Source organism: Lissotriton helveticus, chromosome 2_1 (genome assembly GCF_964261635.1).
Source record: "Lissotriton helveticus chromosome 2_1, aLisHel1.1, whole genome shotgun sequence".
Lineage (NCBI taxonomy): Eukaryota > Metazoa > Chordata > Amphibia > Caudata > Salamandridae > Lissotriton > Lissotriton helveticus.
In genome coordinates, this window is record NC_136059.1 from 1,170,864,772 (window position 1) to 1,170,880,217 (window position 15,446).

At 52.6% G+C, this 15,446-nt stretch overlaps 1 protein-coding gene across 14 annotated transcripts in view; it reads right to left on the reverse strand.

The window, feature by feature from the left end:
- Positions 1-15,446, reverse strand: part of ANKRD17 (ankyrin repeat domain 17) — a 1,381,421-nt gene that overhangs the window by 620,705 nt on the left and 745,270 nt on the right. For all 14 annotated transcript variants that reach the window (XM_078676026.1, XM_078676025.1, XM_078676019.1 and 11 more), the window contains 2 exons: positions 12,200-12,342; positions 11,346-11,559 (listed from right to left, as the gene is read on the reverse strand). In XM_078676026.1, coding sequence (XP_078532152.1) covers positions 11,346-11,559; positions 12,200-12,342 — 357 coding nt within the window. The remainder of the gene's footprint in view (positions 1-11,345; positions 11,560-12,199; positions 12,343-15,446) is intronic.

Here is a 15,446-nt window from a genome sequence, read left to right on the forward strand (position 1 = left end):
CCATATACTAAGAACAATGGAATGCGAGGAAGGAAAGTACTGTAAGGAGATCCAGAGGCTGGAGGATCGCTGGGACTACGCTACGAACTAGGTAAGTACGGAGCAGGAGGCCCACGGGACTCACGTGCAGAGTGGAAACTCTCACGCGGGATGCGTACCAACGTCTATGGATACTACAGTTTACAAAGTTACGGATTCCGGACGAACCCGGCTGGATGGAGGGAAAACAACAGTGGACCTGGACACTAGGATAGTGAACACTGACTTCAGCACCTAGAAGCTTTAGTTACCTAACCCACAGGCTGCGGGTGCAAAGGGCTGAAGTGGTGTCGGGTTTGCTGCGTTGATCCCGGTGATGCCTGAAACAAGGAGTTGCTGGCAGGCAGCCAGATGAGGGAGTCCGGTGGTTCCAAGGATGTAACTAGGAAGGAGAAGTCCTGAAAGGGAAGGGGACAGAGTCTCGGTCACTAGCCAGTGACGGTGCTGGAACCAGGAGGGAACCAGATGCTGTCGCCGCGTTCAGGTGAAGGAAGGGTCGCTTCTCTCTGTAGCTGCGCGGACCAGGAGCTGTTCTTTACGACCAGGCTGGAGGCACGAGCTGTCCCACGTAGTCTGCTGCTGATGGCGGTGTTGGATCATCGATCTGGTCAACTGGCCTTGGCTAGTGCAAGCCACGCGGTGGAACAAAGATGGCGTCTGGTGCGGACCAGGAGGGTCCGGGGTGCTTTTCTTTCACAAGGAAGCAAGGGCCAGTCTGGGGGACCAGACCAGCAGTGTCGAAATCTTCGGGTCGTCGTCTCAGAGGTCACGAGCCAGCCGGCAAGTGACCAGACAACAGGAAAGGCAGCAACCAGGCAAAAGGGCCCCACGCAGTTCTCGTGGAGGCTGGGGGGCTGGTCTTTGATGCAGGTGCTGTGTCGGTGTGGGGCTTCTCAGTCCCCCATGCACTTACTCGAGGGTCCCTCGGGGTCGTTCTGGAAGCGCTGTGCAGGTTTCTTCAAGATGGCTGTCTCCACGTTGCTCGTCGCACCCACGGGTCCCAGCTATGCTGTGGATGTGGGTAGAGGTCAGAGAGGTCTGGAGGTCTGGGTCTCGTTGAGCTTGGTCGTCGGATTCCGGGAAGGAAGGACTTACAGCAAACCGCACAGGAGCTTGATGGTGCCTGCGAAGCAGGATGGTCACTCCCTGACCATAGGGGAGATTCTTCAGTCTTCTGATGTTCAGGAGGTCGAAGGTCAAGAGTTTCTTCGTGGAAGTTGTCAAGATTAATCTAACTGGGAATGGGACCAGCTCCTACCTTTATTCAGCTAAAGGGGGCTGCACTACGACTAGGTCCCTCCCCTGGGAGGGACCAGGAAGGGGGGTGGTTACACCCCCTATCCTTTGTCCAGTTTCCCGCCAGAGCTGGGGCTGGAGTGCCCCAGCAACTGGTTGGAACCGGTGTATGCACAGGGCACCTTGTGTGCCCCAGGCATGTCTCATTCCTTTCAGCCTTGGCCTACCTAATAAACAAAATCCTGTCTGGGGTGGTGCTAGCACCTCCCAAGGCAGGAAACCCTTTGTCTGAGCCTCCCTCGCTGGAAGGACTCCCAGCAGCAGGAGGTCAGACTTGTGTCTGTGGTGGCAGCATCCATTTTGTGATTGTGAGAAGTTGGCCTGATGTGCAGTGTTCACTATTCTAGTGATCACTATATATCAGTCCAAACAACCCTTATTGATGATTGGTTGTAAGTCAACCTTATAGACCAGCTATCCTAGTAGCATGGATACGAGCAGGCTAAGACTCTAGAGGGCGTATTAAGCCAGCTGTTTTACCATCACATTACCCCTTTAACACCCAGTGAAAGGACACCACACAAGTGTTATGAAAATAAACAATGTATTTATTAGAATCACAACAACCCTGTACTCTTTATGAGGACAGGGTGCTAGGCACACAACAAAACTCTTACGAAAATACTTAAGTTAGCACACGGAAAACCATATACTCTAAAAGTGGAATGCGAAATTACTAGCAGGTAAGTACAGTACTAATAGGCTTTGGAATCGCTAGGACTTGACTATGGAATCGTTAGATTACTTCTAGGAGGCCTAGGGGACTCGGGTGCAGAGTGTGCACTCTCACGCGGGATGCGGGACAAAGTCTATGGTAGCTAGTAACGTTAAAGTTAGTGTTCACGGGCGAACCCGACCTGGTAGGGAGAAAACGAAAGTGGATCCTGACCCTTGGATAGTGAGGCTATGCTGGGGCACCGAAATGCCGAAGTTACCTAGCCCAGGGGCTGCAGCTGCATATGTCTCAAAAGACGTCGGGAATCCTCGTTGCCGGACCAGGAGCCTGGAAGAAAGATGCTGGCAGGCTACCAGTGAAGATAGTTCGAAGTGATCCAAGCCTGGATCTGGAAGATGGATGACACCTGAAAGCAGAGGGGACCAAGTTTGTGACTACTAGCCAGTAGTCAGTGGGCACCAGGAGGGCACCGGATGGTAGTCACCTCGACTAGGTGAGTGGGCGACGCTGTGCTCTGCATTTCTCACGGTCCAGGAGGCGTTGTCGGCGACCAGGATGGAGAGGCGAGCTGTCCCACGGCGTCGAAGTACCCAGGATTGGGCAACCAAGCCTTGGCTAATTCAAGCCCACGCGGTGGACTCAAAATGGCGTCTTGAGGGGACCAGGAGGGTCCGGGGTGCTCCTCTTCTGGAAGGGAGCAAGAGCCAGTCTGGAGCAACCAGACCAGCAGCAGTGATGTCGTCGGGCGTCGTTCCGAAGGCCACAGGCCAGCGGGCTAGTAGCCAAACAACGCGGTGAGCAGCAAAAAGCAGAAGGGCCCCACGCCGATCGTGGAGATGCTGGGGGGCTGATCTTCGGTGCTGGAGCTGCTCAGGGTCGGGCTTCTCGGACCCCAAAGAACTCACCAGGAAATTACTCGGCGGGCTTGCTGTGCAGAAGTCGTGCAGTCTTGGCAATAGTCGGTCCCTTGAGGTCTCGTCGCACTCACGGTTCTCAGCTTGGCTGTAGAGGTGAGTAGAGGTCGGAGGTGCCAGGGAAGCCGGGTCTTGTCGAGCTGGGCAGTCGGATTCCGGAGGAAGGACTTACAGCAGACCGCAGTGTTCTTGCGATGGTGCCTGGGGATGCAGGGTGACTACTCCTTAGTCACAAGGTAGAATCTTGAAGAAGGAAATCTTGAAGTCCTTTCGCAGAAAGTCGTGTCTTGATTCCAAAGATGATCTAATTTGGAAGGGGGCCTGCTCCTACCTTTATCTGGGAAAAGGGGGCTGGCACGCGACTAGGTCCTGCCCTATGGGTGGGACCAGGAGGGGGGTGGTTACACCCACTTCCTTGGCGGGCTTTTCCCCAGCTCAGGGTCTGGAGTGTCCCTGGAACTGGTTCAAGCCGGCCTATGCACAGTGAGCACCGGGGTGCCACTTGCAGTCACCTTCCTCTGAAGCCCTGCCTACCTAGGATACACAAAATCCTGTCTGGGACGGTGCTGGCACCGCCCCTGGCAGGAAACCCTTTGTCCTTATCTCCTGCTCTGGGAGGACTCCCAGCAGCAGGAGGGCAGACTTGTGTCTCGGTGGCAGCATCCATTTTGTGGAGCTGAGGCTCTGTTTGACTTTAACCGGGGTTAGGGGTTACATACATGTCGTGTCCCTCTAGAAGGGTGGAATGCTAACCCAGTCGCCAGAATTGGCGAGGGGTTAGTATTCCAATTCGTATGACACCTTACTCGACATGTTTTGATAAAGCGATACCAGAGTTGGCATATAACCGCGAGGATTATAATGCACTTAAGAGTATATGGTATGCGATATCATGGAAACGGCTAAGGGATAGATCCCGAAAGCCGCAGACAGGCTCAGCTCATGCCAGAGCACCATCTCACACGATTCCAAGCACTCTGCCTTCAGGATTGTTAAGGCCTGCCATAGGAGTGACTGATAGGAGATCTGTGTGTCCATTTTAGGGTTAGATATAGGTATACTATATCTAAAGCAAAGGGTGAGTACACCACCTTGCCCCAGCTGTCGTACAGCCAGTTGTGTCAGTTTAGTTAGTCAGTCCAGGGGTGGCACAATACATGCTTCAGCCCCTGGGAGACTTCTGGGTGCACCTCAGCCCTGGGTACAGGGACTTGGAGAGGGCCCAGTGCCAATTCAGTACCTGAGTACAATTTGGATAGAGAGAACAGCTAGGCTGTGGGTCTGATTAGCAGGCCCACAGCCAGGGAAAGTCGTAAACCAGTGCAGCAAAAAGCAAAAATCTGGGTGATCATAGGATTGCAGACCCTACTCTCCTACAGTGATGCTGAGGCTTGAGTTAACTTTAACTGGGGTTTACAGTTACATACATGTCGTGTCCCTCTAGAAGGGTGGAATGCTACCCCCGTCGCCAGAATTGGCGAGGGGGTAGTATTCCAATTCGTATGACACCTTACTCGACATGTTTTGATAATGCTATACCAAAGTTAGCATTTGACCGCGAGGTACATAATGCACTTAAGAGTATATGGTATAGCGTTATCATGGAACAGCTATTAGGACTTGGTTCCGCAATCTGCAAACGGGCTCAGCTCATGCCAGTGCACCATCTCACATAATTCCAAGCACTCTGCCTTCAGGATTGATAAGGCCTTCAATAGGAGTGACTGATAGGAATATATGTGTCCATTTTAGGTTTAGATATAGGTATACTATATCTACAGCAAAGGGTGATTACACCACCTTGCCCCAGCTGTCGTGCAGCCAGTTGTGTCAGTTTTGGATGGCCAGCCAGGGGTGGCATAATACATGCTTCAGCCCCTGGTAGGCCCTGGGTACACCTATGCCCTGGATACCTAAGGTATACTGTACAGGGTCTGATAAGGTTACTCAGTATCCAATCAGATATGTACCTAGGGTACATGGAGTCCATTTTAATAGAGCGAGCAGGAAGCCTGGGGTCCTGAATAGCAGGATCCCAGGCCAACTAAGTCAGAAACCAGCAAAACACCAGGCAAAAAGGTGGGGGTAACCATAGTCAGATATCCACCTTCCTACACCGGCGACAGGCACTTGTTGCACACCGGGTGGATGTCGATGTGGGGATACTTCGAGTTGCACACGGGGCACCTTTTGAACGGGCTCCGTTCCATGATGTGTCGTCGAATAAGTCTGGTAGCGTTGACTGGGCCTCGAGCACCGAAGAGCCACGCGACTCCTCTGGATGTCCGACTCGGGAACTGAGCCGGAACAGAGCTGGGCACCGAACGCAAGACAATACCGACGATATAGGAAAGGCCTTCGGGCCTAAAGGAAAGTTTCTATCGATTCCGATCTTGAGTGATCAAATATGTATCCGAACCCAATGGCGGAAAAAAACAATCTGGAGATGGAGTCGATGCCCATGCGCACTGTAGTCCAGGGGAGGAGCCACCTATCTTGTGATACTTCGAAGACTCTTCCAGGACAGCAATGTGCAATCATCCGGACCCAACACTAGGCGGCGATCTATGCTATAAATATGAATTCAGCAGCCCACATGCCTCGAACATATCGTTACACAAGTAGTAACTTGTGCATCTGAAAGAGACACGTTAGTGATAGATTCCTTACCTTAGTATAGATACCCCAGCAATACCAACCGCGGTGGTGGGTCTGCAAACCAATAATCACACCAGAAAGTCCTGGAGGACAGAACGGCCAAAGAAGCCATCCCTCCGGACTTGGCTGTACAGGCAGTAGTGTCTTGCAAACGTGTGCAGCGATGCCCACGTAGCTGCCTGACAGATGTCTTGTAAGGGCACTCCCCGGGCCCAGGGCAGTTGTAGTCGCCGTGGCTCGGGTGGAGTGAGCCCGCAATCCAACAGGGGGCTCCTTTCTAGCCAAGGAGTAGCATGCCTGGATACACAAGATGACCCACCGGGAGATGGTCCTCTTGTGTACCGCTTTCCCCTTCTTAGCGCCCACGTAGCCAACAAAGAGTTGGTCATCCACCCAGAACTGGCGTGTGCGATCCAAGTAGAAGGAGAGCGCACGTTTTGGGTCCAGGCGGTGGAGCCGCTCTTCCTCTTTAGAGGGGTGCGGTGGCGGAAAGAAGGTTGGCAAAGTGATGGACTGCCCGATGTGGAAGGCTGTGACAACCTTGGGCAGGAAAGATGGCTTAGTACGCAACACAACCTTGTCCGGATGGACAGAAAGGAAAGAAGGAGTACAAGAAAGGGCCTGGAGCTCGCTCTCCTGGCAGAGGTGATGGCAACCAGGAAAGCAGTCTTCAGAGTAAGAAGGCGGAGAGGACAGTTGTGAAGTGGCTCTAAGGGAGCGCACATCAGAAACGTAAGAACAAGGTTCAAGTCCCACTGAGGCATCACAAACGGAACAGGATGGAACGTGTGTGTGATGCCCTTAAGAAATCTATTTACAATGGGGGACTTGAACAAAGAAGGTTGATCAGGCAGCCTCAGAAAGGCTGAAAGGGCAGAAAGGTAGCCCTTGATAGTGCCCAGAGCAGAGCCCTGCTGGGCAAGAGAAAGAAGGAAGAGGAGAACCTCAGAGAGAGGGGCAGAGAGGGGGATCCACAGCCTTTGCTGTGCACCATGCCACAAATCTGTTCCACCTACAGGCGTATACCGACTTTGTGGAAGGACGCCTGGCTGCCAGAATGATATTACAGACTTCAGGAGGCAAGTCAAATGGCCTCAACTGTCGCCGCTCAATCTCCAAGCATGGAGGTGGAGACTGGACAGGTTCGGGTGGAGGACCATCCCCTGCTGCTGCGACAGAAGGTCCTCCTGAAGAGGCAGACGAACCGGGGGATCGACTGACATACTGAGTAGCTCTGGATACCAGTACCTTCCTTCCCAGTCAGGAGCCACAAGGATGACTTGGGCCCGGTCGCGCTTGATCTTCTTCAGCACTCTGGGCGGAAGTGGTATAGGCGGAAAGGCGTACAATAGACCGCAACTCCACACGCGACGAAAAGCGTCTCCGAGCGAGTGCCGCCTTGGAAATTCCAACGCGCAGAACAGATGACATTGCGCGTTCTCTTCGGTGGCGAATAGATCTAACCAAGGCTCTCCCCATTGCTGAAAGATGCCTTGCGCCACGTCCGAGTTCAGACGCCATTCGTGATCCATCATGCACGGACGGCTGAGCTCGTCCGCCCTGGCATTCAGAGAACCTGCCAAGTGTTGAGCCACCAGGGTCACGCCCTGGCGTTCCAGCCATTGCCAGAGGCGCAGAGCCTCCTAGCAAAGGGTCCACGACCCCACCCCGCCCTGTTTGTTGCCCGTAACTCCAATAGGTTGATGTGGACCCGGGCCTCCGCCAGAGACCAGAAGCCTCTGATCTCCGCCTCTCCCATGTGGCCTCCCCAGCCCTAGAGGGACGCGTCCGTCACAACTACGTGCTCCGGTTGGGGAAGGGAGAGGGATCTACCGCTGACTCAATCGTGGTCCGTGAATCACCACTGCAGCTGTCTCGCAGTGCCCTCCGAGATCAGGACTTGGTCGGACAGGTTGCCCTGATGCTGGGCCCACTGAAACTTCAGGTCCCACTGCAGAGCCCGCATCCGCCACCTGGCGTGATGCACCAGTAGGATGCAGGAGGCCATCAGCACCAGAAGGCGCAGCGTCAACCTGACCGAGACCCGGGATAACGGCTGAAAGATGGGAATCCGAGCCTGAATATCCCAGACCCGCTGTTCGCGTGGATAAACCCGAAACCGCGCCGAGTCCAGAACCGCTCCGATGAAGAGGAGCTTCTGAGAGGGGCACAGGTGTGACTTTGGCACATTGATGGAGAACCCAAGCTCATGCAGGAGATCTGCCGTAGTCTGGAGGTGGCTTACGACTGTCTGGGGCGAGCCCGCCTTCAACAACCAGTCGTCGAGGTAGGGGAAGACTGAAACCCCTAACCTGCGCAGAAGAGCTGCGACCACCACCATCACCTTTGTGAACACCCGTGGGGCGCTGGTACGGCCAAAGGGGAGCACGGTATACTGAAAGTGCTCGTGGCCAACCGTGAACCGCAGGTAGCGCCGGTGGGCCGGCAGGACAGGGATGTGGAAAGAAGCGTGCTGCAAGTCCAACGCTACCATCCAGTCTCCTGGGTCCAGGGCAGTCAAGACCTGAGCCAGTGTCAGCATTTTGAACTTCTCCTTCCGGAGGAAGCCGTTGACGTTTCGTAGGTCCAAGATAGGGCGTAGGCCGCCTTTGCGGCCCCCTTTGCCCTTCTTGGGTACCAGAAAGTAGTGGGAGTAGCAACCACACCCTACTTCTGGCCCAGGAACGCGCGCGATGGCCCCCTTGGCCAAGAGGGCCGTAACTTCCTCCTGCAGAAGTCGCAAATGATCCCCCGATACACGGTGGTTCTGCATTGGCATGGCTGGAAGAGTCGCCTCGAAGGGGAGGGAGTAGCCCCTTCGGGCAATCTGCAGCACCCACCTGTCCGACGTGACAGTGCACCAGTGGAGGAGGTGATGGCGAACCCTGCCCCGCACTGGCGTCACATGGGCCTGAAAGCACGGACTAGTGGGGCTTTGAGGCGGATGCTGCGGGGGAAGGTGTGGACTGACCTCGCCGTTGTCCCCGACCGACCCCACGGTGGTTTCCACGGCCGCCACCGCGTTGGGTATTACCCTGCGGAGCGTGGCTGGCAGCACGTGTGGGTACACCACTACCGTGGCCACGAAAGGAGTGAAAGGCAGCCGATTGCTGGCGCGGGGCCGAGAGGCCCAAGGACTTGGCCGTAGCCCTGGGGTCCTTAAAGCGCTCAAGCGCATGGTCTGCTTTGTCGCCAAAAAGGCGACGGCCATCAAACGGCATGTCCATCAGTGTGTTTTGGACATCGGCCGAAGAATTGGCGGACCTCAACCAGGCGTGGCGTCTGACCGCCACCGCCGTTGCCATCGCTCTACCTAGTGAGTCAGTGGTATCCAGCCCACACCGGATAGAATATCTGGCTGCATCCCGGCCCGCCACAAGGGCTTGGCCGAGTTTGGCCCGTACCTCCAACGGACACTCTGGCAGCACTTCCGCAACCGTATCCCACAGAGAGTGGGTGTAGCGGCCCAAGAGGCATGCGGTGTTGGAAGACCGCAGTCCCAGACTAAGGGAGGAGAAGATCTTCTTACCGTACTGCTCGTACCTCTTGAATTCCCTGTCCGGCGGAGCCGACGGGAATGCGGTCTGGGAATTGGAGGCCTGGATGACCAGGCTCTCGGGGGTGGGGTGGGTGGACAGGAAACATGGGTCACCGGGGGCCGGGCGGTGGCGTCTGGCCACGTTCCTATCTACGGGCGAACCCGTAGCGGGCTTGGACCAAGTGCCCAAAAGAACGTCGGTTAAGGCCTCGTTAAACGGCAGCAGAGGCTCGGCTGAGCATGACTGCGGCTTAAGGACCTCGGTGAGGAGGTTAGTCCTCACGGCCACGACAGGGAGCTCAAGGCCCAAGGCCTTGGCCGCCCTCATCAACACCACACTATAGGTTGCCCCCTCCTCCATAGCCACGGTAGGAGGCGAGACAAAGCCAGTGTCAGGCGAAGTGTCTATACTACTGGCCTCCCCAAGTTCCCCTGCCCAGTCCTCTTGAGACTGACATTCACGTGCCAGAGGGTCCTCAGACCCCTCCAAATCCTCCTCATCACCCATCTCCTTGTACTCAGGGTTAGCAAAGGATGGGGCCGGTTCATGAAAAGTGAACTCTCCGAACGGCGTCTGAAGCGGCGCCCAGCGGCGCCGCTCCGGCGCCGGAACCGGGTCGAGGGAGGCGTCTGGGACGGTGGCGCCCGAGGACGGCGCCGGTGGTGACACCTGAGGGGTCTGCGCCGGGGAGGTCGTTAAGTCCACCGGCGACGACCCGGATCCGGAACCAGCGGGGCCCTGCGGCACCGGGCCCGAAGGCGCCAACGGCGTCAGAGCCGAAGCACCCGACGACGTCGGGACTGAAGCCCCGGACCCGCTATGACCCCAGACGGGTCCGCTGGGCCCGAAGGCGCCGCGGAGCCCGTCGGAGGAGAGAGGGACCTCATGGCCGTGAGGAACCGCTCGATCTCCTCCAGCGCCGCGTTAGGCCCAGGGACCAGAGGTAATGAGGCCAGACGCGGCGCCTGCGACTCAGACGGAGCCGCGTGGGCGGTGCCACCTGAACCCTCGCCGCGTAGCGCGAGCGTGGGGGGGGGGGGGGGGGGGGGAGTCCGAAGAGCGATGACGTCTCTTCGACTTCTTGTGCTTACCAGACGACTTCGACCCTGAGGAGTTATGTCGACTCCCGGAGATATGATGGCTCCGCTCCCGCGACCGGTCCCTCGACCTCCATCCGGACCGGGACTTCTCTTGGCGCGGGGCCGACTGCCGGAGTTCGAGTCGCTTACGGGACCGCTCCCGTCTAGCCTTTGAAGTCAGGGCCCGGCAGTCGGAGCAGGTCTTGTCGTCGCCGAGACAGTGGAGACACCGACGGTGAGGGTCCGTGACCGCGTCAGCCGGTCGCAATCCTCACAGGGCTTAAAACCAAGCATCCCTACCGGCACCGTTCGGAGTCGAAGACTCGAAAAAGGATGATCAAAAGATCTAAAGTTTTAGTCAAATAGTGACTAAGGTACCACTTTTTCCGGATCTGCGCTGCTGGCGCGGAAAAAAGAAGAACTGACGTCAGCACGCGGAGGCGGCGTCTAAGTACTCCGACGACGTCATCACGGCACCCACGACGGACGCGGAGCCGCAGATGACGCCTACCGACGCGCAAGGGTACTGCTACGCAAAAATTTCCTGATCCAGTCTGATGCCTGGGGATATTCTACGGTAAGGAATCTATCACTAACGTGTCTCTTTCAGATATATACTTTACTTATATTAAATTTGTAGTTTAATTCATTAAAACCTATGAGAAGCACATTATATATGTTTTGTTACATGAAACAAAAATGTATTCAATTCCAAAGCATTACATATATTAAACAAATAAAATAAAGAAATTAAAAAACCAAACAACATTTACAAAAAATCTAAAAATGTAAAAACAAAATATAAGCTAATATAAATGAAATTTATAAACAAATATTAATAACCAATATTTAAACAATTTTAGGGAATGGTTTTGAGTCTGGTGGTAATACATACACAATACACACTCTAGTCTGTGCAACAAAAGGGAAAGCAGGTTAAGATTCACTATTTCCACTTCAGTATGTGCAACAGGTGGGAAACCATTGGACTTCGGCGGTGGGTTAAATTTACTCTTCCCACATGATGATTAAAATATTTTTGAGTTTATGTCAGGCACAACAAAGCATTTTGAAGAAGGATCTGTAAAAAAAAGTAAATTGCAGAAGGACACTTAACTACTACATAGATGTAAAATCTGCTCACCTTGGCTCGGTGTTCCACATTAGCTTTCCTATCAAGAAGTAGGCTGACCACTTCAGTTCTTCCTTGAAAACAGGCTAAAGTAAGTGCTGTGTTCCTGTTCGTTTCTATTTGTGCATTGATGTCTGAGCCCATGTCCAATAACAGCTTCACTGCAGCAGTGTGGCCATTCATGGCTGCCAACATTAAAGGAGAAATACCCAACTTGCTACCAGTTCTGGGGGAAAGAAAAATACATTTAAAAAAAACTAATATACTTTCTCAGAGAACAAAACAATTTCCTTTACGTTACTCTGAATTAAGAGGAAGAAAAGTTTGTGGTTATTCCTGACAGCTGAAAGGGAATGAAACAGAAGGCTACTTTGATAACGGTAAAATAGATATGAGCTAGGGTTAGTAGCAGATGCCCTGGTTTGCCGTTTGGTATCTCTGGCAAGGCCTATAGAAAATTCATGTTATCAGGATTCACAAAGGCAGTGGCAAGACATGAACTTAAACCAGGGTTCAAGCGTCCCATCTATTTTTGTATACATCCACAGCAGCAAATAAGAGTGCAGAGGTGTTAATTAAGGGAGACTTTATTCCTGTGATATCAAAGGGAGTTTCACATTAACCCTACAAACCCCGGAAATTGGGTAAATTGACATATATACTATGTAAAGTTGACTTATTTACTATGTACAGGAATAGAATTAGCAGTAATTTATCAATGGGTTGTAGGCTGCAAGTCTCAAATAAACGAACGAACACCCTGCATATTAGTATATTAATTCCCCAAAACATGCGATAATTTAGAATGAGGAAAACACTGATTTTTCCAACTGCATAAGGGTGAAGATTAAGAAAATTAAACTTACCTGGAGTTGATCTCTGCCCCTGCATTCAGCAAAATTTTGATGATATTCACATAGCCACCAGATGCAGCCAAACTGAGAGGAGTGTAATCCGAAACATTTCTGTGCTCCTTGTTTGCCCCTCTAGCCAAGAGTAGCTCCACTACCTGCAAGGAAAAATATTTTTTCACATGGAGATAAAAGTTCCCTTGCAAATTCTTATGTATTGTATCACTTTGCCATCTAGTGATTGGGTCCATAATTTAACAGAGCTTTTAACATTTTTAACATTGACCATGGATGTTTGTGTCAGGAAATTCTCCATATAAGTAAAAATCCAAAATAGCACACATGCTTAGTTATTTTTTACTTAAGGAAAACTGCTTCGGACCAAGCAGTATTTAAAAAAAAGTATCTTTATTGTAAATAGGCATTTGCTGTTCAACCAAATCAAGTAGTAACACTTCGAGCAAGTCTAAAGCGGACAGGCACAATTTTTAGCATGCAAAGACAAGATACAACACAGCATGCATATATAATGGCACTGCATAAATAAATGCTCAGTGCCTATAAAAATTTAAAAAGAAAAAAATGATTGTGACCCATACATGCTCCTAAATCTGTCACAAAAGGACTCTTTAGAACTAACTGGGAGAGGAATTATACGGTCAGAAATTATTAGTGGGAAGCAATGCCCTCTTCAGTGAAACCGATTATGTAACAATGCTTAACACACTGAAGATTCTGCTTCTGTGTTCAAGTCAAGGCAATAGAGCATGATGATAATGTGAGAAGTTGGCCTGATATGCAGTGCTCACTATTCTAGTGATCACTATGTATCAGTCCAGACAACCCTTATTGATGATTGGTTGTAAGTCAACCTTATAGACCAGCTATCCTAGTAGCATGGATACGAGCAGTCTAAGGCTAAGACTCTAGAGGGCGTGTTAAGCCAGCTGTTTTACCATCACATATACCCCTTGAACACCAAGTGAAAGGACACCACACAAGTTATGAAAATAAATGTATATTTATTTCTAACAAAACTACCCTGGCTCTTTATGAGACAGGGAGCTAAGCACACAACAAAACTCTTACGAAAATACTTAAAGTCGCACAATTTACACAAATGCCCGAGGGGCACGAAAAACCATATACTATACAAGTGGAATGCGAAATTACTAGCAGGTAAGTAATACTTTTCTAGACTGTAGAAACGCTAGGCCTACAATGCTGAACCCTTGGATTAGAAGCAGGAGGCCTAGGGACGCCGTGTGCAGAGTGGGAACTCTCACGCGTAATGCGGGAACAAGTCTATGGATACTAGCAATTGCAAAGTTACTGTTCTCGGCCGAACCCGACTAGGTGGGTCGAAAACAAGAGTGGATCCGAACACTTAGAGTGTTGGACTATGCTGGAGCACCGGAGTACTCAGTTTACCTAGCCCAGGGGCTGCGGCTGCATAGGGTTCAAGTTGCGTCGGAAACCCTCGTTGAAGAACCAGGAGCCTGAAGAAAGAAGTTGCTGGCAGGCGGCCAGTGAAGAAGTTCGTGGTGATCCAAGCCTGGATCGGGGAAGGAGAAGACCTGTAAGCAGAGGGGACCAAGTTCTGAATCACTAGCCAGTGATTTAGGTGGGCACCAGGATGGCACCGGACGAAGTCACCTCGACCAGGTGAGTGGGCGCTGCTGGGCTCTGCAGTCTCTCGGACCAGGAGGCGTTGTCGGCGACCAGGATGGAGGTGCGAGCTGTCCCACGAAGGTGTCTGCTGTCGACGTCGCTGGACCCAGGATTGGGGCAACAAGTCTTGGCAAATGCAAGCAGCAAAGAGCAGAAGGCCCCCACGCAGATCTCGTGGATGCAGGGGGGCTGAACTTCGGTGCTGGAGCTGCTCAGGGTCGGGGCTTCTCTTACCCCAAAGCACTCAGTCGAGGGTCACTCGGTGGTCGTGCTGGACAAGCGTCGTGCAGTCTTTAAAGATGGCCGGTCCCTCGAGGTCTCGTCACACCCACGGATCACAGCTGGGCTGATGATGCAGGTTGAGGTCAGAGGTGCCAGGGAAGCCGGTTCTCGTCGTGCTGGGCAGTCTTGATCCGGAGGAGAGACTTACAGCAGACCGCGATGCTTGGTTGGTGCCTGCTGCTGCAGGGTGACTACTCCTTAGTCACAAGGGAGAAATCTTAGGAAGAGTCTTGAGTTCCTCTCGTAGAAAGTCGGTTCAGGATTCAAGGATTGATCTAATTTGGAAGGGGGCCTGCTCCTACCTTTATCCTGCAAAAGGGGGCTGGCACGCGACTAAGTCCTGCCCTGTGGGTGGGACTAGGAGGGGGGTGGTTACACCCCTCTCCTTTGGCGGGCTTTTCCCCAGCTCAGGGGCTGGTGTGCCCCTGGAACTAGTTCAAGCCGGCCTATGCACAGTGAGCACCGGGGTGCCACTTGCAGTCACCTTCCTCTAAAGCCCTGCCTACCTAGGATACACAAAATCCTGTCTGGGACGGTGCTGGCACCGCCCCTGACAGGAAACCCTTTGTCCTTGCCTCCTGCGCTGGGAGGACTCCCAGCAACAGGAGGGCAGACTTGTGTCTCAGTGGCAGCATCCATTTTGTGGAGCTAAGGCTCTGTCTGACTTTAACCGGGGTTACAGGTTACCAACATGTCGTGTCCCTCTAGAAGGGTGAAATGCTAACCCCGTCGCCAGAATTGGCGAGGGGTTAGTATTCCAATTCGTATGACACCTTACTCGACATGTTTTGATAAAGCGATACCAGAGTTGGCATATAACCGCGAGGATTATAATGCACTTAAGAGTATATGGTATGCGTTATCAGGGAAACGGCTAAGGGATAGATCCCGAAAGCCGCAGACAGGCTCAGCTCATGCCAGAGCACCATCTCACACGATTCCTAGCACTCTGCCTTCAGGATTGTCAAGGCCTGCCATAGGAGTGACTGATAGGAGATCTGTGTGCCCATTTAGGTTTAGATATAGGTATACTATATCTACAGCAAAGGGTGAGTACACCACTTTGCCCCAGCTGTCAAGCAGCCAGTTGTGTCTGTTTAGTTAGTCAGCCCAGGGGTGGCATAATACATGCTGCAGCCCCTGGGAGACTTCTGGGTGCACCTCAGCCCTGGGTACAGGGACTTGAGAGGGCCCAGTGCCAATTCAGTACCTGGGTACAATTTGGAGTAGAGAGAACAGCTAGGCTGTGGGTCTGATTAGCAGGCCACAGCCAGGAAAGTCGTAAACCAGTGAAGCAAAAAGCAAAAAT